The sequence below is a fragment of the Melozone crissalis genome, unplaced genomic scaffold (genome assembly GCF_028551555.1).
Source record: "Melozone crissalis strain CALT ecotype California unplaced genomic scaffold, PUWL_Pcris_2 ptg000006l_1, whole genome shotgun sequence".
Classification (NCBI taxonomy): domain Eukaryota; kingdom Metazoa; phylum Chordata; class Aves; order Passeriformes; family Passerellidae; genus Melozone; species Melozone crissalis.
The window spans coordinates 48,088,824-48,113,364 of record NW_026535784.1 but is presented as its reverse complement, the minus strand read 5'-3'; the positions used below and the strand labels follow the sequence as shown (position 1 = coordinate 48,113,364).

At 42.1% G+C, this 24,541-nt stretch overlaps 1 protein-coding gene across 1 annotated transcript in view; it reads right to left on the bottom strand.

Moving 5' to 3' along the window:
- FAM13A (family with sequence similarity 13 member A) overlaps positions 1-23,640 on the bottom strand; it is a 117,400-nt gene extending 93,760 nt beyond the window's left edge. The window contains exons 1-4 of the mRNA XM_054295572.1: positions 23,359-23,640; positions 20,664-20,853; positions 17,810-18,019; positions 8,925-9,105 (exon numbers count right to left, since the gene is read on the bottom strand). Of these exons, the coding sequence (XP_054151547.1) occupies positions 8,925-9,105; positions 17,810-18,019; positions 20,664-20,853; positions 23,359-23,640 (863 nt within the window). The remainder of the gene's footprint in view (positions 1-8,924; positions 9,106-17,809; positions 18,020-20,663; positions 20,854-23,358) is intronic.
- Between the last annotated feature and the right edge of the window lie 901 nt (positions 23,641-24,541).

Genomic DNA, 24,541 nt, shown 5'->3' with positions numbered 1-24,541 from the left:
AACAGAGCTCATAATTCATTGAATCATCTAATGATAATCTGCTGGAATATAAACTTTCTGCACACTTTATTGACAATTTTATTGGCCTGAATTGACTTAAACTCCATTTTAATGCAAAAGTACAATATCTGAAGAATCTTCTTCTGCAATCATTCAGTGTTACTTATAGTACAGTATTTCCAGCAGACACAGGCTTCTCAGTAAGTCACAAAGTGGCTGCATGGATGTGAATTTCCTAAAGACCTTATAAAAACTAGAGACTGATGATCAGGAGTAATGAAACACAGGAAACATTTAGAGTGAAGAAGCAGAGAAGCCAAAACAAAAAAAAAAGTTTCAAGTACCTTTTGGCTGAAGACAAGAAGATGTTATGTGAGAAGAAAACACAACCCAACCCCCAAAAGCAAAACAAATTCCCCCTGAGCTACTTTACAGGGATGTAACTTGAAAGTAAACCATTGCTTTACTGCAAAGAGTAAATAAAAATTTACAAATAACTACCTACCCTAAAACTTTAACTGTAGTTTATCAAGGCCAGATGTGCATTTCAACAAGAAGGCCCTGAAAGCTGATGCTCCCAGAACTTTGTCATCAAAAAGTGCCTTTTTGTAGGGGCTATTGATCCTTCTCAATGCTTTACTCTGTGCCATACATCTACGTGTCAACAGGGAGAGTAACCACTGCAGCAGAACACATCTTTGTAAGATGTGTACTCCAGAACAGTGTCTTTATTGCTATTATTCCAACATTTAATACATGCTGGAGTAGCAGGACCTGAATTTTAAAGGATTGAATTCTTTTACACTGTAGAATATTGGCAGCTGTAAAAATGTGTCATTCTCAGATGATTGATTTTTTTAGTGTGGAAGTTGGCCTCAGACTAAATAAAGAACAAATGGGGCAACTTCTGTTGACGGATGTGCATGTACACTCTGGCCAATTCACTCTGAAGAATGTCAAATATTCACTAAAACTTAGCAAGTGGCCTGAAGAAGTGTATGTATGCAGTAGGCCCATGCAATTGTCCTGACTGAAGGGAACCCCTCTTGCCATGCTAAATGATGCGCTCCTAGGTGTGCTGCAAAGCCTGCCTAGGCTAGCTGAGGGAAATCCTGACTATTACCTTCCTGATTTGTTTCTCCAAACCAGAGTACAACTTAAATAAGGGCACCCCTATGAATCTCATTCCCAGGAAAAGGACTGAAAATGTAACAGAGCATGTGCAAGTCAAAATAAAGACTCCAGATAGCAGAATTTTCACCTAAGCCACATCTGCTGGGAACGACAGCCAACAGTTGCCTACTGGCAACAGCTAATACAAAAACCTCTACCTGGCTGAAAAACAGTACAGTCTATAGTTTCCACAAAGCACAAAACCAGTACTTAATTTCTGCCCAATTACATTACTTTCTTGCCCTCCCTTCCCCACACTACCTTGTCAGTTAAAATTTATTACATCAAACCTGTGAAAAATCCAACATCCTGTTCTGAACAATTCTGTATGAGTAGGGTGAGGCACATATGCAAAACACAAGGCTAAAGCTCATGGCTTCAGTTTTTTTTAACACCTCTCTCTGAGTGTAACTAAGCAAAGGACCATGAAGTGATTTATTTTAATGGAAATTTAACATATTTTATTCATTGCCATCTCTCTGCCACATTAACAGGCATATTTAACAGTTTCTAATATATTTCTCCTCTAATTGCTATTATTAGACCTCAATCATGATAAGGACTATTACACTCTTTGAGCTCTCCATGGTGACATTTTCCTTTCAACAAGTATATGCTGAGCTGAAGATAAGTTTATATTATGAGCACACACCACCCTGCCTATTTATACAAAGTAAACCCCATCTGCTGCCACACTGCATGATCTACCAGTTTGACTAGACTTTTCAGAAAATACATGTAAAAAACCCAGCATTTTACTTTAGCTCTTCTCATTCTGAAAAGTCATGACATCTACAAATGTCACTTCAATTGACTAGAAAAACCCAGATCTGTGAGAAAATATTCTCTCACACTTCCACTTTCCTGATGCACACCCTAATCCTTGCAAAATTTTCATGATCATTTGTGAAGATCTTGTTAAAACACCAGAGTATAAAACTGTTCATAGCCATGACTCCCTTATGACTATTTTCATGTTAATTAGGCATTACAACTGTGATGCTTTGAGAGTTAGACACACAATTTACTCCAGTTACAAAATCCTCAACAGAAGGACTTCATCCCCTTCCAGTCACATATGTACAAATTACTTCAGTACCAGCACCAGAAGCATCAGTTTCACTACCACAAACAGCAGAAGGGTGCCATAAACCTGCAATTTCTATGGTTATTTCTAGCAGAAAAAGTGTTGATAAGTTCAGATCTATCTTAGCAATTTGAACTGGAAAACTCCCACTGAAGTTATCACAGTGGCCTGCAAAGTCCTCAACAGATACACAGCACAGGGAGAGCAGGAGCAAATTCCATAGTGTGCCCTCCCTTAGATTCCACAGACACCTGCCCTTCCCAGAGAGATGCTCTGAATGATCTGTGTGCAAAGCACAGCGTGTCCACATTAAATATTTGGAAAAAATGTGCCTTGTCTAAGTGAGGCACCAGCATTAAGAGTATCTGACACAGTTAAGAAGGGTCAAGAGCAAGGGTGCATCAGTACCACAAGTTTTGCAGAATATTAAAAACTGAAATTATTGGTGAAGTCATTTTAAAGCAGAAAAAGCAGTTCTCAAAATTAAAACATTACTTGGTAATCGGATCAGGCTGTCAGCTCTTCATTTCAAAATCTGATACTCAGCAGCATTCCACACTTCTGCACAGTGTCCTGTCAGCGTGGCTGGCCCACCCAGTGCAGCTCCACGCTGCTCCTGTCCGTGTAGACACCACATCCACACGTTCTTTGGGTTTTTCAGACTGAGTCCATGTCTCTTTCCACAGGGATGCTCAGGAAAGCTTGTCTCAAAGGGTTAAACCACAGCAAGGCTCTGTGTCCCAGCTTTTACTCACAAGCAAAGTGACCTGAGGTCAGATTAACTCACTGTAAAAGAATTCCTTACATCTCAGGCATTTAGTTAAATGAATTTACCTCGGGTCTCTGCAAACAAGCTGTAACAGGCTGAATGCAGAGTGGGCTTTCCAGAGAGGGAACCTCCAGACTCCACTGAGAGCAGCCAGTGACACAAACAAACATGCACGTGGCACAGGACAGGCATCACTACGGGGCTCTGTCACCATCCATCTCACCTGGGAAACTTGCTTCAAGTGGCCAGGAGGACCTGGGAAGTAGTAATCTGTCTATAATGAGCTGAACTGAGGTCACTGAACTGATTTCCCCAGGCAGCAACTGCTGACAGCTCCCTGTCACAACTGAGAACCAGAGATTTCCATGTGAAAGGGTCATCTCATTACCAATTCCCAACAGTGCTTGACCCCACCCTGTCTGAGATGAAAGATGCACATTACCATTTCCCCAAGTGGCTCTGCAGAAGCAGCTTGCATGGAATGACAGCACTGTAAGCCTAATTTACAATCACAGGGGGCTAGATGCTCTATAAACTACTTTTCCTGCTTGTACAGTACCTTTTGTAGAGAAGCACCACAAAGTCATCTTATCATTCTCCCAGGGAATCCTGCCAAAAATATGGGACTCAAAGGACAGGAAACACTGCATGGATTTTTTGTTTCTCCAGCCCCAGCAAAACATTTTCATTAGTACCTCAGATGCCCATGAGTCCCTCAACAAGCACAAGTGGAGATTTTGAGAGCAGAGTTGCAGTAATTTATGGAGGTTACAACTTGAGGCAGTCTGTTCTGTGCCTCTAGGCAGACTTCACTGTGTCTCTAACAGATCCAACCTCGTGGCCAGAACTCATCCACTTCAGGTGATGTGAGGAATTTGTCCTGACACACCAGTCCACAAACTGCAGCTGAAACAGGCACACATTCATGTCTGCAGACTCTGCTGCAAGATCACAGTCTAATAAGCAGCTAAAGATACAGCCACACTCACTTGAGACAGTTGTTCGTCTGTCTGTGTGACTCCTTTACGTGCCCTGCATCATTTGCAGCCTTACCAATCGGGGTGAAATGCAATGACAGAGACAACTACTGACATTTTGCAGAGGTGTTTTAGCTCCTGTGATACTGGAGAATCCTGGAGAGTCAAATCTGGGGCATGCACCTGCCTGCCTGTTAAAATCTGTTCCAGATTATCTTCTCTAGGATCAGATTTATTAGCCCAAGTCAACTCAGTAATTCAGCTCTATCAGCACTGCTTGCAAAATAAAAAATAATTAATAAAAAATAATAGCACTAATAAATAATAATAAAACAACAGCACATAATGAATGATAGTAATTAATAATAAAATGCAAATGCAGGTAACACAAAGCAGTTAGAGTGATGCTGCCACAAAGGCTTTACTGATTGGCTTCATTTATATGCAAAATCTTTCACTTCAGCAAAAGCTCCATTTTTCATCATGAAATTACAGTGACAGGAGACATCTTTGGGAGTGCAACCTACATAAAGGGGGACAAAGGGCAGTCCATAGCCTAACATCCCCTTACAAAGTGCATTGCTCTCATCTCCAAATATTTCAAAGCAGAGGCTCTTCAAAAACTCTCCTTGTGATTGCTTTTGAGCTGTATTGCTGAGCTCAAATATTCATGAGTATTTAATATGATTATGGATGAGAACGTTTATAGCCTTGCTATATTATACTTGATGTTTTAAACTGTCATTAAAGGCTTCAGCATACTGAATACTTAGGAAAAATTCCTTTGCAGTGCTGGAAAATGCAGTATTTAAAATCTATGTGAACCCTGTAAGAAAGGTTACGGCTGCATGCTCCAATTTGCAATAATTCATGTTTAAACAACAATATTCTGTACTCAGTTTGCCCCCAATCCTGGATTGCAATTTTTTTGAAGACTGATGCAGGATTGAGGCTGCACTGCCTGAAAACAAAGCCCATCTACATAATGTTCCAAAGGCCAACATTACTCACTGAGAAATATTAATTCAGCCCCTCTGCTTTCAATTCAGTTTTGTATACCCAATCCGTGCAGGCTCCAAGGCTGCTAGAAACCAAAGTAAGACATTCACACATAACTTCAGATCAAATTTTAATTATTTCAAGTTCAGCATCTCTAAATACCTACATCTACCCTACAATCTACCATTTTCTCCATATCCAAAGATAATATACCTTTCTTGTTACCCTTCGTATTACACAGTCATCATACATAAATAACTGCATCTAACTCCAGCATTTTAACTGGACACCTGCATTTGCCAACCACTTTTGGGGGGATGGAGCAATCCCTCACAACACAATCTCTGTTGGAATGAAACATAACCAAGTTCACAAGGGCTTGAATGATGGAGGCCCCACACAGAGATGACTGCTTGAGAGAGAGCTGCAATAATGGTGGATTACAACAATGGATCCTCTGATTACATCTGTTGGACCTCATGTCTTGCCATGCCAACCAAAGGACAGGATAAGGGCAGCAGCTCCTGGAGAACAGAGAGGAGGAGAGAAAACCCAGCTGGTCCTCTCCATTTCAGCACAAGCTGTTAGAGCCATGCACAGCCCACATAGCAGGCCTTAACTAAGGCTATGTCTCTCCAGGAGCTGAAATTCAGGTCAATGGACAATAACTTCCTCCAAAAGTAACCATGCTGCAAATGTTCATACTCTACACAGATTAGCCCAGTGACAGAAAAGACAGCTATTTTTGTTCCTTCATGGTTGTAGCTCCTCCAGGGCTGTATTTCTCAATATACTTGACCTTTGCCTTCCATCACAATAAATCTGAACAAACCAAATTGGGAAAAAATAGTGAACCAAATCTCAAATTTTTTTCTGAGCTGTTTGACCTTGCCCTTTACATGTTCCTCTATCTTAAATCACACTTCAATACAAGGAATGCAAATAGCCATTTATTTCCTTTCTATTCATTAGAAATACAGAAAGGACAAGATAATCTTTCTTAGAAAAACACCAATGCAGTTTGTCAAACAGCAAGTAAGGAAGTACTGGATAAGATAAAAGCAATAAGGGTTGAAGGTTTAGGAGATGGGATACATTACAGAGGATATGATGTAGAAAAACAGAATGAGATTAAGAGAATTAAAATGAAGTCTAAATATCTGGAAAGTGGCCAAGAAGCATGATTTATTCAACTGTTAAACAACTTCAGTTATGGAGTAGGAGATACTACGCTTAAGTAGCTAAATTTTCACTAAAAATACCTTGCCAAAAGAAGTCCTTCACTATCAGCAGATGGGCTTTATCTTCTCTGACACTGTGCCTCAACTACACAAACTGACATTAATTTTAGACATGAGTGTGAATTTCTGACAGAAAATCTCAGTTCTCCCTGCTTCAGCAGTGTAATTGCTGACAAGCTGAGCCTTCTCTCCTTGCCGTGGAGAAAGCCGCCATGCACTGCTGGGAACAAACAACGCAAAGCGAGAGGAGCGATCTCTCAGCCTCCTGCCAATATTTCATTTCTGCAGCTTCTCCAGAGACTGCCTGCAGCCAGCAGAGAGAGACAGCCCTTGCCAAGCAGGCTTCAGGCAGCCTTACTCTGTAGCTCTGAAATGTGCTCTGAGGATCTCCTTCTGGATGCTTGGCCAACCAACTGGTTAAGCCCAATACCTAAAAACAGTGCTGCAAGTTTTCCTCCCCCTATCAAATCTTTGTTGGTACAGATAGTCACAGTTCCAGCAATAGAAGACTGCATCCATTAACACAGGAGAAAAGGGTATTTTGTTATAGAACAGGTATAACTGTTGCTCACAATCTTTGTGTCTGGACAACAAGAATGAACTGCCCTGAAAAGATCAAGATCTGATAAAACACAGAGCTGAAAAAACAAGATGGTGAAACTTAGTTTAAATAAAAATCTACATGCCTAATTCTAACCTATTTGGGTCTTTTCAAAACTCATTAGCCATTTGGTAAGTGTGAAGCCTTGCTTTCAATGCCCCTTTTGCCACATGAGCATTTATTTCAAGGTATCACATCTGCTGGGCTGGTTATGCTCACATTCAGACTCTCGAGTGTTTGGTTTTTCACCTCCAGTGATCTCTGCCTTCCTCAGTCTTCTGCAATGGAATGAGGTGCATCCATCTCTGTACCTTACAAAAATGCTTCTATCTTTTCCATGCTGTCTTAGGAGCAGAGATCAGTTGTGGCAACAACTTTAGAGCTTTTAACACATACTCCATGGTTTAATATTAGGAATACCAGTTGTAAATCTGAACTGCAATTCTGTGCATTCTACACCAAAAAATATGCACAGTTAATTTTTCAACTCTCCAGAAAGAAGTGATGAGTAAACTAAAAATTATTATAATACCCACTTGGGAGCTTGAGTCATAGAGATTTAGCCATTGAACTCAAATTCTTCTAATTACTTTGTTTGTTCTGAACTCTGCTAATACATTTAGACAGGAATTCCCAAACCACCCATATGAATGCAAGTTTAAAAAATTGTTTTGCTTCTCCTTGTCAGAAATTCACAGTATTGTGCTTCCAGTAATTCTCATATTCGTGCATTCCCATGCATACTACTGTCTTTTGAGCATTTTTTGTTTCAGAGAGCAAAACAATTATTTTTAAAATATACTTTATCTTTTTTGTAGTAACACAGCAAATGCTTTAATCCTGAAATTCACATTCATCATCCACCCGCAACATCTTAAGATAAGGCAGCCATGTAGTCACTAGGACAAGCTTTAGTTTAAGTGTCTCATTCCTCCATGTTCTCTCCCTAATCAATGGAAAAAGATATGCTCCTTAAAAAGACAACATCTAGCAGGCAACATCTAGCCTAGGTACAAGGAACTGTCTCAACATACTACAGGAACCTAATTTCTGTTTTCTCTCTTTAAAGAAATCTATGTCCTTCCAAGAGGAAACTCAGTGGGAAAGATTAAATTAATTGCTCCACAAGACTAAGTTTTACTAGACAACTCAGTATTAGTCCAGAGCAATATTTTAAAAAAACCAATACAAATGCAACATTGATACAAGGAACTCACTTGTCCCTTCTGGGTGATATCACACATCTTTCAAGAGCGATGACTGAACTAAACTGCTTAGGTGTCTCCCATGTCAAAGACCTTGGATGCCAGCCAGTGGGCTCATTGCAGAGGTGAAGGTGGTAATGCTGCACTGCATCACTGCAGTGACTCAACAGAAACCTTCTCACACAGGAGTGTTCTTGCACCTGGAAATAACTCTCCTGGCTACTGCTGCAAGCTCCACCAGCACGTTAAACACGTCTTCAGCACAAGCTCCCAGGAACTGCGCCCAGTGAAAGAACCCAGTAAAGCTACTGACCCCAGTCAGGAGTTTTAAGAGACCAGTGGAATCCCACAAGCTCCAGAGCAGTTTCTAAATACATTAGAAGGACAGAGAGACCAGAATCACCAGCATCTGAGGGCAGACACCAGATCATAAGGCCAAACATGCAGATAGTATGCAGTGTCCATCTCTAGAAATTATATAGCACCTGGGTGCTGCATTGGAGTCCCTTCCCACCAAGGATCCTTTGTCAAAGCCTTCTGGAGAGAAGCACTCATATTAATTGATAGCAAAGGAAGAAACCTGCATGAGCACACATCCCTCTTTGCACTGACAGTCTGAAGGCCTTTCACTGTTACACTTCTGCTCTGCTACCAAAGCAGCAATACAAAACTGATAAACAGTTCAGCAAACAGCAAGAGGAAATGGGAGAGCAACTCCACTTCCATTTGGCTCAAAAACAGCTTTAGCACCCAAGTGGACCATAGAGCCCCTGTCACTGCCTCTATCTGATCACCCTGACAAAGTAGATTTCTGACATCTACATTCCTGGCCACCTGCCAGCAAACAGGGTATAGTAAAAAGCCCAACTTACTGAAAGCAGTTTGGTCCAAATACAGTGGCAAGATTGCCAAGATTCATCCTGTTCTCTACGTGATGTTCAGCAACCTTTATCAGGAACTGGCACAGGTACTTCAGCAAGGAGTAATGAGCATCAGGCAGTTCTTTAAGGAGTTCTTTCAAGTAACTTTCCTTCTGCATGTCGTTTCTAGAGTCTAGGAAAAAGAAGAGAAGAAAATACATTTATATATGGTTTTTTTCATTGCTGCCAACTTAATTACATGGGTGAGAAAGCAGTGGAAGCTAAAATTCACTCCTGCTTCTGCTCAGAGACACACAACTCCTCAGTTTTCCTCAGGGAACGTGCATGTTTGTCCTGAGGCTCATCCTGGCCACCAAGGGCGCCATTTCACTCTTACCTTTATGCCATAACCTTTTCCCTGAACAGATTGAGCATTTACTAACAGTCAGCTAAGAGCTTTAAGGCATGTTTATCCCCACCTGGCACAGCTAAATCTGCTTTAACTCCCTCTCTACCAGACCTTTAGATTCATGCTCTTCCTGGATGTCATCCTTACTTCCCAAGCCCTTCTCATACTATTAGTTTCCCTACCCATGAAAACCTTCAAAACTAAGAAAGCAGCAATGGTAAAACAAGGGTTTCCTGAAATGCAGAGTTTTATAACAGCACTACAATACTTTCTGTGGGTGACAACTCCGCTACATATTCAGGAAGGAGCATCTTCCTTATGGGAAACAGACTGTTCTGGGCACTGCCACACTCCAAAACAAGTCAAAATTTGGCCTCATGTTAAAAAGTAGCCTTGCTATACTGTACAGTCTTCTAGAATTTAGGTATGGATAAAAGCTTTCCACATTGAACCAAGTCACATCCAAGTATTTAAGTAAAAATTGCATGAACTCCCCAGATGCTGCGTTTATGCAGACCCAGGTGGTGAACACAAGCTTGGCCTCATACACAGCTTCTACTTAACTGTGTCCTGCTGCTGGAATTGAATTCATGTGCAAAATTTTTTGCTCCCCTCCTCCATCCCAAAAACACCTTCCAAAGAGTGATTTGTACCCCCCAAAATCTTGGAATTACGTCAGTAGAAGCAAAGTTTTGAAAACAAGTCAGTTTTGCTTTCCCTTTATACCGAAACAGGATGTGTTAGTCCTTGCAAATATTAATTTATACTCTCCATGAAAGCGAAATGTAACTGAAACTTTCCCGTATGCATGAAAACCCCAAGGACTCTGCATCATCATTTTCAGACAGAAGACCTCATTCCCTGAAGGTTTTCCACACCCATCTAATTATAAGCAGTGTCCATTAGCATGAGGCCATCTGTGCATTTCTAGTACTTTTTTCCCCTATTTATCAGCCTTATGGGCTGCTGGTGCTGCTCTGCTGTATGCCCTACTACCAGCATGCAGAGAAGACTGGCAGGAAAACATCCCATGGATGGTGTTGCAAGAAAAAAAGAACAATTTACATTTGTTTCACGTTTTTTAGAGAGAAAAAAAGGAGGGAAAACAAAAATCTTTGAATACCGTTTAATGTATGTATAAACACTTCAGAAGACTTGTCTTTGTTTTTACCTTTCATTTCCCAGAATTATTCCAGGGCTGGGCTGAACAGTGTTTCAGGAGTAGAGTGCTTTGAAAAGTGGTTAGTTGCAATATTATTTCTGTTTTACAATCAGACATTTTTTGTAGCTAATAAACAGGATTTATCCAGCAAATAAATGGCAAACAAATGAGGCTTTTTATGTACTTATTTGCCACTTCATACAGCTGAAACTCGAGGGACTTCATCTGCTTCCAAGCTTAGGATTCCTGCCTTTCCTGGCATGTCTAATACTGTACATGGCAAGAAAGTCTTTTTATGTTTTATATGCACGGTGAATTCACTTTTATGTGTCTGTTTTTGTACCACAGACTTAGTATGAATTCTTTCATCACAGCAGACCAAATGCCAGTCAAATTACAGGACCAAACATTTTAACCAACTGATTAAATACAGCATTTTCTTCTACAGATAAGAAATTAGCTCCTTTAGAAAAGTCAAATATCAAATATGCATGAAGCAGATGAGAAAAAAAAATCTTATTTGCTTGCTTATCACAACCTTTTTTACCCTTACAGAGAGGAAAAAACCATTATAACTTTGCTGCTACCAATCAGCTTGGCAACAGCAAGAAATCTGATCTATTATTGCAGAAAATTCAGGAGGCTTCTGAAGGCTATATTAAATGGAATAACAAAAAGGAATTTCAGTGCATTTGTACTTGCACTTATCAAAGTGGACTGTACAGTCTCTGACTTGATTACTAATTATCTTTTTATGAATCTTAAAAGAAAACAAAACACAACTAATTTTTCATGTAGCCAAAACATACTCCTAACATACTTTTCTTTAGATAACAAAGCAACTAGCACAGTGTTTTCTACTACAAATTGCTTGCAGTTATGATAAGGAAAGCCAAAGCCATCTCCCAGAAAAAATGTACCTCTTCCATCACCATCACCCTGCCATCTAATTAGGGAATGCCCTTGATAACTAATTGCCTCTCTGAGTCTCCCACTGGGACTTTAGATTGATGGGTACTTTTTCATTTACTGGAGGAATTTCCATCCCTTCCAAACCAGGAAGATGCTAATAACCACCACAAAACATTCCGAGCGCAGGTTTGCACTCTGACAACAAACAAAGCTATTGGGCTCGTGGCCTTTAGTAGTATTTTCTGGGTAGGATGTCCCTGTTCATTAACCATGATGTTTTGGGGTATGAATCAACATCAAAAATGTTATTGCTGGGCACAGCCAACCTTTGTTCATTTCTGTACTTTCAAGAACAGACACAGATACCACATCACAAGATGATGAGAAATTACCCTAATTGAAGGACATAGAGACACTGAGTAACACGAGGCAGCAAACCCCATTTACTGAGCCATGAAGTTCCTTTTCTCTGTGAAATCTAAGAAAGAAAATAGGGCTTTGCTCTTGGTCTTCCTTCTCCAGTAAAAAGACAAGGCAAGAAATCAAGTTTTTCTTCCAAAAGAATCCAAAAATTAGAATTAATTTGTTGATTCTTCTGCTGATGACATTTCATGGATTTCAGCTTTATTTTAAAAATTTGCTTTAATAATTCATGGTGAATCTAGACAGTGCCATGTAAACACAGTATCCCATGCACTTTGTACAGTTTTCAGGACAAGTCTACTACTGCTATCAATTAATGCATTTCTTCAAATATTACAGCTTTTCAACTTACTAGAGAGCAAAAACAGTCTTGAGTCATAACAACAACCCATTCTTTGGAGCATTCATCCTCCTTTTCAGTTTGTTTCAAAGTCAGTCACTAAGGTTTACTGAACTGGTAGTGACTATCAGAAAAACATTAGAGCACCAGAATGGTTTACGCTACTCATGATTTTCAAGCATAGCATATCCAGTTATTTTGCCTAGGGGAAAAGGAGGAAAATAAGAATGGAGGCTAAGAGGAAGGTGCTCTCAAGGGCAGACAAACTCATTCAATTTTTTATTTTGGGAGCCTTCCAAAAGCCATGTGCAATAGACAGCATCTCAGCCAAGGCTTACAAGAGAAGCCTGGCTAGATGTGCAGTCAGCACGGGCTTGAAACCAAGAATGAAAGAGTGGATTGGGCTGAGGAAGGGAACAAGACCAGCAGCCTCAGGCCATGTCTAGGCTCAGCAGCCTGAGGACACAAAACACAGAGAGGATCAAGGAAGCCAGCAAGGGCAGCTGGCACCTCAAAGCTGAACTAGGGACTCATTACTGAGGAATGAGTCAAGGAGACAAGTGAAAAGGACAGGCAGTATCTCCAAAAATGTTAATTAACTAGAAACAGGAGTCTCAACAGTGTAGGAGGTACAGACACATTTGTGAGGGTGTTTTCAGTCTCATTTCATTTCAGCATACACCCACAGCTCGCAACAAGAGGGAGATATTTTCCAATAGTTCATGCTATTTCTGAACATACTGAGTGTCTCTGACATACTAGATACACAACTTAATTCCCCAATTAATCTCTGTTCATGTTACTCCTTCATGCTGCCTGAACTTCACTAAATATATGGAATTCATGCAAACAGGTGTGCATAATTGTTTTGCTCAAGTCTCAAATGGTCTGACCCCAAACAACTCCAGCCTGGAAGCACTGAAGCCACATTACCACAGTGCCCTAGCCAATTATCTGTGCTGTGAGGTGAGGAAGAAAGGCAACTGCTCAGTGTCATGCTACCACTGCATAGCTCCCAGCTGCCTTGCATGCTAGCAGAGTGGAGGGTAGACAGAAAAGCTTGCATCTGTCAGCAGTTCTCAATGTGCCCTGGGAAGCTGATCTTTGGCACAGGGGCAGCAGGTTGTGCACTGCACTACCATGGCACCCACTGGGCTGAGGGAGGAATGAAAGCATTTCTTTCCACCTCTGCAATCTATGGGAAGTGGGACTCCAGTCTCTCTCTGCCAAGAAACAATCTGCTTCAGACACCATCCTTCAGACATGATCCTGCCCCAGAGGGAAAAAAATCATGTCTTGCTGCCTTCAGGAGCAGAAATGTTGTAAGCCCTGCTTATAAGAAGGCTGTCATCACAATCCAGCTTGAGACACCTCACTCTCTGTCATTATGGCACTTTGCAGCACTGTATTTATCCTTCATTCCAGCACCCTGGAGGAATAGCACACTTCTTTTGCAACTCTGGTGAGTATCATCTGCATAAAAATCCAGTTCCAAGAGTTTTTACTGCATAATGAACGTCACCATCATATGGAAACCAGAAGTTATTTCTCTGGCTTCTAAACAGCTCTGATAACACTAAAATGGCCATAAAAGCCAAAGGAAAAGGTTAAAATCATGTCACAAGGGCCTCAAGACATCTAATGAATCAGATTTCATGCACGGCTGCAGTTACCATGGTATTGGAAATGATGCCCACTTTTAAGAATTTCAAAGGTTTATTAAACCTTAACAAAATACAACAAGGGACTGAATAAGGAAAAATTACAGGGCTGGGAGTCCCACTGCTGGGACTGAGCTCCCATGTGTCACCCACAAAACAGCTGCTCCACCTTTTACACCCCTGGGGTTGCAAAAGGTAGCCCTAGCCCCTCCCAAAGTCTGCAAATCAACTCTTCTTCGCTGTCCACTGGTGGAGATTGCTTTCTTACAGCCTGATTGGGGTCAGGTGTTGCCATGCCAAGGGGCACAGGTACCCACCCTCCCACCACATGTCCCAACTACCAGTGGCAACAACACAAGGAGGAGGGGAAAGGGGATTACAGGGAGAAGAGAGAACATCCAAACAACAAATCACAACAACATCAATAAAACTTCTCATAAAATACACATAATATTCATTCCTTAACTGTGAGAGCCAACCATCTCATGACCCATCTATAACAATGGTTAAAAGGTCAGCACTCATCTATCATTTTCAATGTCATTGTTCAGATTGAAATTTGACCTCTAAAATCCCCCAACACAAGCTGTATTTTTGGTTCTGCTTGTCCATGTAACTCAAACAGCTGCTGGCTACTAAGTGTTCTGTAAACTGACCTGCTGATCCAGAAGGGAACTGCTCCTTCCATCCCTCTCCCTGAAACAGGCAAAGCTGTTCACAGGCACCAGACAAAACCATGCCAGTCATCACAGGCTGCAAGAAGGAACTATGTGAAACAGAACTCACATCTTGCTCCTGCTCACCGAAAAAATATAAATTCTATAGGATAAACAATGTCAAGAAGCCAGAGTGATGAAATAGCATTAAACTTAACTAGACTGAGTAAGAAAGGAAGACAGAGTCTGTGTTTCACTGCACCTCCACTGGAGGAGGAAATGAAACAACAACAAGAAAGAATGTACAGCACAGTAGCACTTTGCCTTGATGAAAGCAAGTGACCTGTGACAGGGGTAAGAGCTGGGCGTACAGTTCCTACTACGAACGGATGTCTTAAGAGTCAGCGATCACGATACAGAAGATAAGGAATGAAAAGCCAGAGGGAATAAACAAGCTCAGGCAGGGATTGCTGTATGGGAGCTGCTAATTTCTGGCTAAGGTTTCTCAAAGTACAGCCCATTTCACAGTTCTGTTCTGCAGTGAAGCCTTAGCCACAAGAGAGATTGTGATGGACATTTTTCACCCCAGAACTCCCTGTAAGGAGCAGCCTTTATTTGTCAGGCACTGTGAGGAGACCAGCCCACACCAAGGTCACTATCAGTGTGCCCCTGGCCTGTGCTTGCAACACACATCTCCAGCCCGGCCCATCTCCCACTGCCACTGTCCTCCTCCAAGGACACAGAGAGAATGCCAGGACACACCACAATACACTGCATGATGTTTTATGGAACTGCATAGTCTTGGCATTACGCTGAATATTAATTTAAACAAAAGTACTGTAGGATTTGAGGGCAGCACGCAGAGTCTGTTTCACACAACACTGCACAGACTGTAGACAGCAATGCCAAACCAGCTGCATGGACTTCCTGAACACTAACAGGACAGCTTCTCTCTTTCAAAATAGGGCAGATTATTTCTCTATGATTTGGTAACAAATTTGATAACTGTAATTGAAAACGGTTACAGCTGCAGGTAAAATTTGTAATTTTCAGTTCAGCTATTTTTAACTAGAGGAATCACTCTCCAACCATTTTTATAGTAAGTAAAGTAACTATGTGTTCTTCTTAGGCCAAGATCTCAGCTGGCTTAAAAAATGCTGATAACAATCCCTAAAAATGCACCAAAAGAAATATAATATAATCCTAAAAAAACATTTCCCATGCAAAACTTCAACAGCAGGGAATACAGAGGTTGGGACAGAGCTTGTATTTGCCTTCACTGTAGACATGTTGCAAAGTGGCTCCAGATTCAAAGTTATTTTTTAATAACCTGTTGACTCAGAAACAGTTTGACCTACTCTCTTCACAGTTTACGAAACGAACACCCAGGCATGCACAGTCCTGGTACCATTTTGCAAGCAATACCCTTGCACATACTTTGATAAGTGAACAGATAACTCCTGCAATCCCGCACAGCTGGTTGATTATTTAACTGCAAACAAATGCCCACCTACTACTTAAGCTTATCTGAACACGATGAAAATCATCAGCGACTTTCATAACTACTCATTTATGCTGTATTTTCTGGGGTGTGAAAAACCCTTCAAGTTTTCTCCAAAATTAACAAAAGCCTTCCCCTTGCCACAACAGCCAACTGGCATTTTTCAAGTAAAACGTTTTACTCCCTAATCAAAATTTTAATGGCACTAGCTTGATCTTATTGTGAAATACAGGCAAACTTAGCTATGAAGACACGTCACAGTTGGAGGGATTTTTGCAGATCTGGGTTCATAGGTTACACCAGTAACTTTATTTGGAAACTAGAAAGTTTGGTGAGTAAATCTGTTAAGTAATGATATCTATCTCATTTCCCTAGAAAGTACTGGGGGGATTTTGCCCTTCCTGTAGGAGACAGAACAAATTAACCCTTCCACAAACACCACAAACAGCCCACAAAAGACATCAGCAGTTCCTGGTACAATATACCAATATGACCTTTGTGAGGGCAGAGATATGGAACAGCAAAGGCGTGACTTATTTATTTATTATTAATTTACACTTAAGCTGTGATTTATGAGAAAGAACATAAATACAGCTCATGAGTCAGACCTACTGAAATCTAAAAGTCCCCAAAGAAAGCACAGCAATGACCTGAAAAAAAGGGACTTTTTAAAACAACAGCACCTTCCTACACAACACTTCCTGAGCCCTATCCTTGTGCCCCAGATAGCTTTACTAAATAGGGAAGGTATTTTACAGTCCACATACAGCCTACAGCTGAAATGTATGCACTGAAGGTAAAGCACAAAGCTCTTCTCCAGTGCACCATCAACACCTTCTATAGCTCACAAAACAAAAAGAAAAAAGAAAACACATGGTAGTATTCTCACTCCTCTTGGAAATGGCTAAACCTCCTCTTCATGGAAGGCAAGAAAAGTGGAAGTGAGACCTCAAGACAAGTGTGTGAGAACTTTACACCCTCTTCCACAAGGGATGCATGTCAGAGAGCATGTTCCTCCTCTGCATTCTCCAGTAGCTTTACCCACTCACCTTGCAGCTTCTTAGGAAAACATACAGAAGTGTTGACTGCCTGTAGCAAGAGAGATGAACTGTCAGCGACCCACATGTCAAGGAGCAGGGCCAACCACCACTTATTCCACCTACCACCACCAGAGATTGTCAGATACAGAGGAATTCGATTGAAACTTGCATAACTCTCTTGAAAATGATTTCTCAACTTCCCACAGCAGAAGTGGTGGTCTTTCCTATGGTTGATCCACCACTTGAAGTGGATGAGGGGGTGTGAATAGAAGAAAAAAAGAAATCTTCCAGGTTGTGTGCTATGACAGGGAATAGAACATAAGGTCTGCTGTTACTTGCAAAGTGCTTCTTTTTTTTGATGGACAATCACATTACTTAGTGAGAAGCAGGAACTTTGACACTGTATGCTTTTAGCCCAATCCGACAAGCAGATGAAGTTCTCATTTCTCAGGGTCCATTATAATGAAGCTGCCAGAAACCACCCTAGCAAACAGAACAGAAGTAAATCTATGTCCTAAAGAGACTGCAATTTTTTTCTACAAGCAAACTTGAAAAAAACAGTTGATCATTTCACTTTTTATTCAACAGATATAACTGGATTAGAAAATCATATATAGTCCAAACTTTACCAAATACATGAAAAGCATTTTTCTGCCTCTTGTAACAGAAGTGCACATCTGGGAGCAGGTAAGAACTGAGGCCAAAGGAAATGAGGAACAAAGTAAGTAAACCAAGAAACCAGGTATCCAGAAAGAAAGTGCATTGAAGGATGAAGACTTTACCTCTCACTTACCCTGGTAAAGCTGAATGAACCTGGGATGTAAGGCAGACGTGATAATTCCATCTGGCAACTCCCTCAGAAACAGTTTCAGTAGACTGGCTGCTGAGTACACATCACCATCTTTAACGAGTTCCACCTCCTCCCCACGCTCGTACTGCAGACGCAGCTGCTCCACCATCTTCATGCTGCCATTCACTCTGAAGAGACCCTCCTGTGTCATACCTGTAATTATATAAAGATTGAGCTGAACCACCACATCCCAGTGACATGATGAAACAGATATTCCAGTTTGAATAACACACATGTAGTAATACAAATGAGGGCAATTAATACACTACAATATAAAAAAAAATACCACTCTGTCCCCAAACACCCCCTCTAGTCAGGTAGTTAGATTATGATAAATAACAAATACTAATTATAAGATCTTGAGGCCTGGGATACACTTTTGAGAACCTACAATACTGCAATGCCATTGAGTTGTCTCCCACCATGAGAAATCAACTGAGACAGACATTTTCCATTGGCATATTTCAACAGAAAAGGACCCTGCTAAGGATGCTACAAAACCCTTCAGTTGTTTCATTTTTGCAAGTTTCATTTTCTGCCATGCTCACACATTCGGATTACTTCCAGCTTCATGTTCCAGGGTAACAGGTGCTCACCTGCGACCATCAGGAGGCAAAAACATCTCAGTATGTGCTGAGTGCAGCAGTAACTCCACAGTGAGTTCTGCAACTTTATGGTAGTAGGAAATCTCAATAAGTAAATAATGTATCATGGACAGCACAAAGCCCAAAGGATTTCACAACGAAAAAGAAATGGTATCAATCACTACAGGCCAGACACCCCATACCCAGTAAAAGAAGATGTACAAAAAAGAAGGCTTCAACAGAGGAAGCCAGACTAGTCATACTAAATTGAACAGCACTTTCTGGGCATTTGTTAAGATTCAAAACCTTTTGAGAAGACCCTAAAACTGACCTTTGTAAATTATTTTTCTCTAGAACACTTTGACTGCAGAAATTCTGCCTTTCTAATACTGTGTCTATAGACCTGTTTGTTCTTCCTCAGAACCGTAACACTAAGAGGATTGAATATGTATTGTCTTCAACAGTTCAGACTAGACACCAAGGAACTGCAATCTGACAGAATGTTTTCAGTCCAGGAAATCAACTCTGAGGCAACAGAGTTTGTAGAGAAAAATAATCTGTTTTATATGACCAGAAGACAAACTGCTCTAGTGAGAGGAAAGAATGGACAAGCACTCAAAACATTTTACTTGACTAATATGAGATACTGCTGTCAGAGTTTGTATTCCTGCATTCACAACAAAATGCACTCTCATGTGACATGCTGTGCTGCCATCTCGAGGGCAGAAAATACCTCATCTCAATAAAGATTTTCGGTTTTGCAGCACTAGGTGAGCAAAGGCCACAGCCCACACACAGATTAAACTTCCTTCCCCCTCTCTCACTCATTTATGGAAATAAAGATAGGCTAGAACATCCTAAAAACAGTCATTAGAAACTACTAAATACAGCACAGGGAAATTTGGCTTCATCTATAAATTTGGAAATAGGCAGCTTAATGCAACTTAGTTTAAGGATGTAGCTGCCCAACAGTCAGCTCAGCCTGGGTGTCTGGGCCTTTGTTAAAAATGCCTTCACAGTGAACTTCACCATTAATTCACAAAACAAACCTAAGACAGACACAGGACACCCATTTCAACAACTTTTCATATGAGAGGGTATCTTTGAGATCTTGCTTGCATTTTTGAGAAGAAGAATAGCCTTTATCTTTATTGGGGCCAGATAATCAACTTGGCATTCAGAAGCCCAGCTAATCTTGCTTCAGAGTAGAAAACTTGGCTTGTTTAGTCCATATTTGGGACACGGTCGTGTGGGATTCCAATCTTTTTATGGAACACAGAGCACAGCCCACAACTTGCAGTCAAGAGTGTCTGTCAGCTTCTGGTTTTGATTAAACCCTAAATGATGGAAAGCTTTTTCCATTCTTTCCCTTCCAGCATCCTAGCAGGCCACTTTTATGCAGGTTGAAGTGCATCAAGGAAGAGGCTGCTGTGTAAAGGTAGGATCATGTTTTAAATTTGCACTGTACCTTAATCCAAGCTAATTTTCAAGCCATGTTTGCATCTACGAGCTTCTGAGGATCTACCAAGATACAGTCATAGAATCTAAGCCTCTACAGCTGGACTATCATTGTTGAATAGCTAAAAGAAAACCTTAGGGTAAAACCAGATGCAGCTCCTTAGAAGATGCCATTACCATCACAAAATCTTTTCCATTGCTGACCAAATGCCATACAAGACATCTGTGCAGTGGTGCTCTAGATTTCTACAAGGAGACGTATTTCAGCAACAGGAACTGAAGTCCCACTAAATGAATGCAAAGAGAAGCTAAGAACTAAACAGCTACTTCCTTGAGGGGATTAATAATAACTGGAAATCATCTGTAAGAACTTGTATTCCTTTCCAGTAATATTCTCTGATGGGATGTGTGTGTATGTGTATGTGTGCCTGTGTCTATCTCTATAAAGAAAAAGTGTTAAAGACTAATGTTTTGCAACTGGAAGATGACACAAACCTTCACAAATGGAATACATTCCATTTACAAACTGAACAGCTTGTTTATGAGTGTGCTGCTACCTAATGCTGTAGTTCACCTTTATAAACATTAAAAAGTAAGTTCAGCATCAAGGCAGAAATTAAAAAAAGCAGCAAACCACATACAGTAGCATTCTTTGCCTGTGGTTCATGCCACAAAAAAACCCACATTCTTTCCTTTGAAGAGTCCTACATAAAGAGTGCTGCTATGCTAAGGAGATGTGACTCCACTGATCTTACCATGCTGGGTGAGGTACTCCACTATATTCCACACAACTATTGGGATTCCATTTTTGCTCAGGCCCTGCTGCTGGAGCTCCAGAAGACTCACACCAAACACCTTTGGACAGGTTGTGTCCCTCTGCTTGTTCAGGGGAGACCCAGCTATCTTTTTCATGTCCTCCTTCAATCTCACGGCCGATTTGCTTTGCTTAAAGGAGCAAAGAGGAAAAAAATGGGCATAAGTCACATTTGCTGCAGAAGGTTGTGTGGTCACAACACAAGCACATCCATCAAAACTGGCTTTTATGCTCCAGCATAAGGGTTTGGCCCCACTTTGTTTTAATCCACAGGAAAAAACCTCAGCGAAGTAGGAAAGTAAAAACGAACAGAGAAAACACAAGAAGAGGAACAAGAATGTGGGTAGTCTGTAGGTAAGGGAGAAAGACTTGCAGACAAGCTTGTTACTAGAATAGCAAGGAACTGGGAGTGAGCAAGCAGGAGACTGTTGTTAACTCATGAAACCCACATGGGTTACAAAAGTAACTGGACAAGCACAAACAATCCCAATACACCACCAGCGGCTCAGCTTGGCTCCAGGATGCCTGTCAGGGCAGTGCTCTGGAGAAGGTTCACTACACTCTTCTTCCAAATATTGTTTCCGGGGGATTTATTCTGGCCACTCTCAGGTGAGATGGATCCTTATGAAAGATGTTCTGTAATGTTTAGTGTCTGCTAAGTCTGAAATTTAATTACTGAGGTTTTAAGGTTAGAAAGGGACTATGTAATCTAATCACACATAACAAGGGGGGTGGAAAACCCACTGCACAATAAACCCTTAATCCCATAGGTTCTTCTGGAGGCACAACATTCTCACAAGTCTTCAGTTGCAATGACAAAGAATCCATGGGAGGATAGTTAATAAAACCCAGGGGAACTAAACAATACATTATTAATTTATAGGATTGATAATAGGCAGAAATCTTAATCAGGCTACAGGATTGCTCATTTGGGAAGACAGTTCAAGGCAGAGTAGCAGCATCACCCACCACAGTTGCAATCACATTGCAGGAACTGGGAGCCACTGATACCACAGAGCTCAGTCTCTTTAGGAAGCCCACCTCTGGCATGGTGCTTAAAAATAAACTTATTCCTACTGTGTTTCATTAACAAACTGGTAGTAGAAACTGTACACATGAAGAATACTGTACAGTAACATAAAAAAGTGCTCAGATTCTTGCCCAAGTCTTGACACTTCACTGTGTTAAGACAGATTTTATCACAGCATACATATTTTATTTTATGCAGGCCTTTAAAATCTCTTCACTTGAGACCAAATATTTTTACTGTAGTCTGTAAGCAGCATGAACATCTGCTATGTTGCTATTAAGCATGACTATCCTTTCAGATATAAAATGATCTGGCAGTTCATTCACTTGGCTGTGCTTTTCCCATTAAACAGTTATTTGAGGCATATGTGTGCTCTGCAGTCCCTGGTCCTACACAACACTCGTGTGATATTTACGAAAGATGTTGCTTATATAAACATCACAAGTATGTTTTACTATTTGTGAAACAGAACCACAATATTGCATTATTGTGACCACTTTATAAATATTTAAAAGGAACAGCAGATGCAACAGTGTTTGAACTAAAATTTGACTAACATTAAAATACCACATCTCTTTTAAAAAGACATGTTCCCATTGAGGATTAAATGAATAATAAACAATATTTATTCCAGGCAGAGACATGCCAAGGTAAAAATCACATAGACTAGGTTAAATTCAGAGGACAGCAAAAATCCTTTGAGCAGTTTCTGAGCAGCTGTGATGCTTAGGGAGCTTTTCCAATTAAGGCCTTCAATTAGCCTCACAATGTTGCTCAGTTACAGGTTTCCAGCCTGTTTCAACATTTGAGAACCTGAGTCACTGAGTTGGATTTACTTGGGGAAACTCAGTATTTAAACACACATGAGAACCGACAGACATTTGCCATGTCCATAGTAACAAGAGGAAATTTTTGAGCTTGCTTCAGGATCTGAAGAGGCTGTGCTAACTAAGAACAAAAAAACTATGTGGTTATCCAAAATACACATCTAACCAAAATCAAAACAAAGCCATCCCCTCCAAACAGCTCTGAAACAAAGAGTTCAGTATTATGCTGCCTTATAGATGGAAGATCTGACTTTACCCACGGAAAACGCGTCCAAGTACTAATGCCACTGTTGCTGATTTCCGAGACTGGGAAAGCAACTTAATCATCCCTGCACGATGCCGCCAAAAAGTTCCGCCCAGACACTTGGAAAAAAGCTATTTATATGCCACGGGGACGCACTTTTACAGCAGCTCATCCAACAACTTTAACGCAGGGAACGCGGCAGCGCAGTTGTTCTCTGGGTTAAAGAAAAAAAAGAGGGAAGGGAGGAGGGGGAACTAAAAGAAAAGCGCCTGGAATCGCCTTTTACGAATCTTTGCCTTTCCCAAACGAGTGGCAGCTGCCGAGCGGGGAGAAGCAGAAAGAAAGAGAAAGAAGAAGAGAGGAGGAGAGAACAGATGGAGAGCGCTCGGGACGAGGAGAAGGCGGCGGGCCCGGCCCGGCCTCCCTTGCCCCGGCCCCGCGAGGGACCCCGGCGAGGGCGGGAGGAGGAGGAGGAGGCTGATCCCGCCGCCATGCAGCCGCTGCCGTGCCCGTGCCGCCGCCAGCCCCTACTCACGCGTACGGCCAGCGCCCCGGCCCCCATGCCGGCTGCCGCTCCGCCCCGGCCGCCCGCCCTCGGTGCTCTCGGCGGGCGCCTGGCGGAGGGAGCCCCGGCCCCGAGGTGCCGCCCGCCGGCCCGGCCCGCCCCGCGGGCCGCGGGGGGAGAGCGGCCGGGCCCCCGCCTCCGGCCGGAGCGGCCGAAAGGGCTCGACGGGGGCGAGTCTGCCTCCTGGAGCTTCCCCGGGTCGCGGCGCTCGGAGCGCGGGCCCCGCGGCCGCAGCGGGCGGCCCCCGGGCATCACCGAGGCCCCGGGCCGGGCAGCCGGGACCTGGCGGGGAGAGAGCCTGGGCTCGGGCAGAACCGCTGAAAGTGTCGCCGCGGAGCCGCTGAGCCCAGTAACGTTAGCGGGGTGCGGGGGAACCGCAACCGCGCCCGCCCGGAGGGCGAACGGAGCCGGGCAGCGGGGCCGAGCAAACCCCTCTGTGCCCACAGAGCAGGATGCGGTGCAACACTTGGCCCGAGTCTGGAAAGTGGGAAGCAGCCCAAGCATTGCCCCCCGTTACGGTTTTCCATCTAGGGATATGTTGGTGAAACAAGCAAAGTTTAAAGCGAAGAGTGGAGGGGAGGACACCCCAGGCAGGCAGTGAGTGCCAGCCTCACGGCATGGCAGCGGCGGGAGGGGAACTGCGCTTCCCGCAGTGCCCCTCTCCCGGCCACTGCCGCCCGGAAGCAGTGCTTGTCCTAGAAATTCAAATTACCCTTCAAACCAGAACTGCGGAGTAGTGTCGTTTGACCTTCTTTTTTTTCTTTTTTTTTTTTTTCTTTCTTTTGGTGGGAGAAAAGCACAACACACATGTGCTTATTTCTGTATCCGCTCAGATGTAAGCATCACTCAGCAGGGCCTGAGCATCAGGGTAGGAGGGAACGTCTTTGGAAATTGCCTCTCAGAAATGCTTGACTCTGGCACGGGGTCAAAAGGAAGTCTAGCCAAGTAGAGAAAAGGCGAGGAGGAAGAAGAGCAATCTCTTTCATGTTCAGTTTCTGTTTTCCTCTCTAAGCCACTCTAACCTGAAATTACAACTTTCCCAGTTGGTCAGTTTACAAAAGTTAGACTTAGTTAGCATTGATGTTTTAATTCCACTTTAGGACTCTCAAAGTGAAGTGATGTAACATCCTCCCTCCTTTATTCCCCTCTTTAC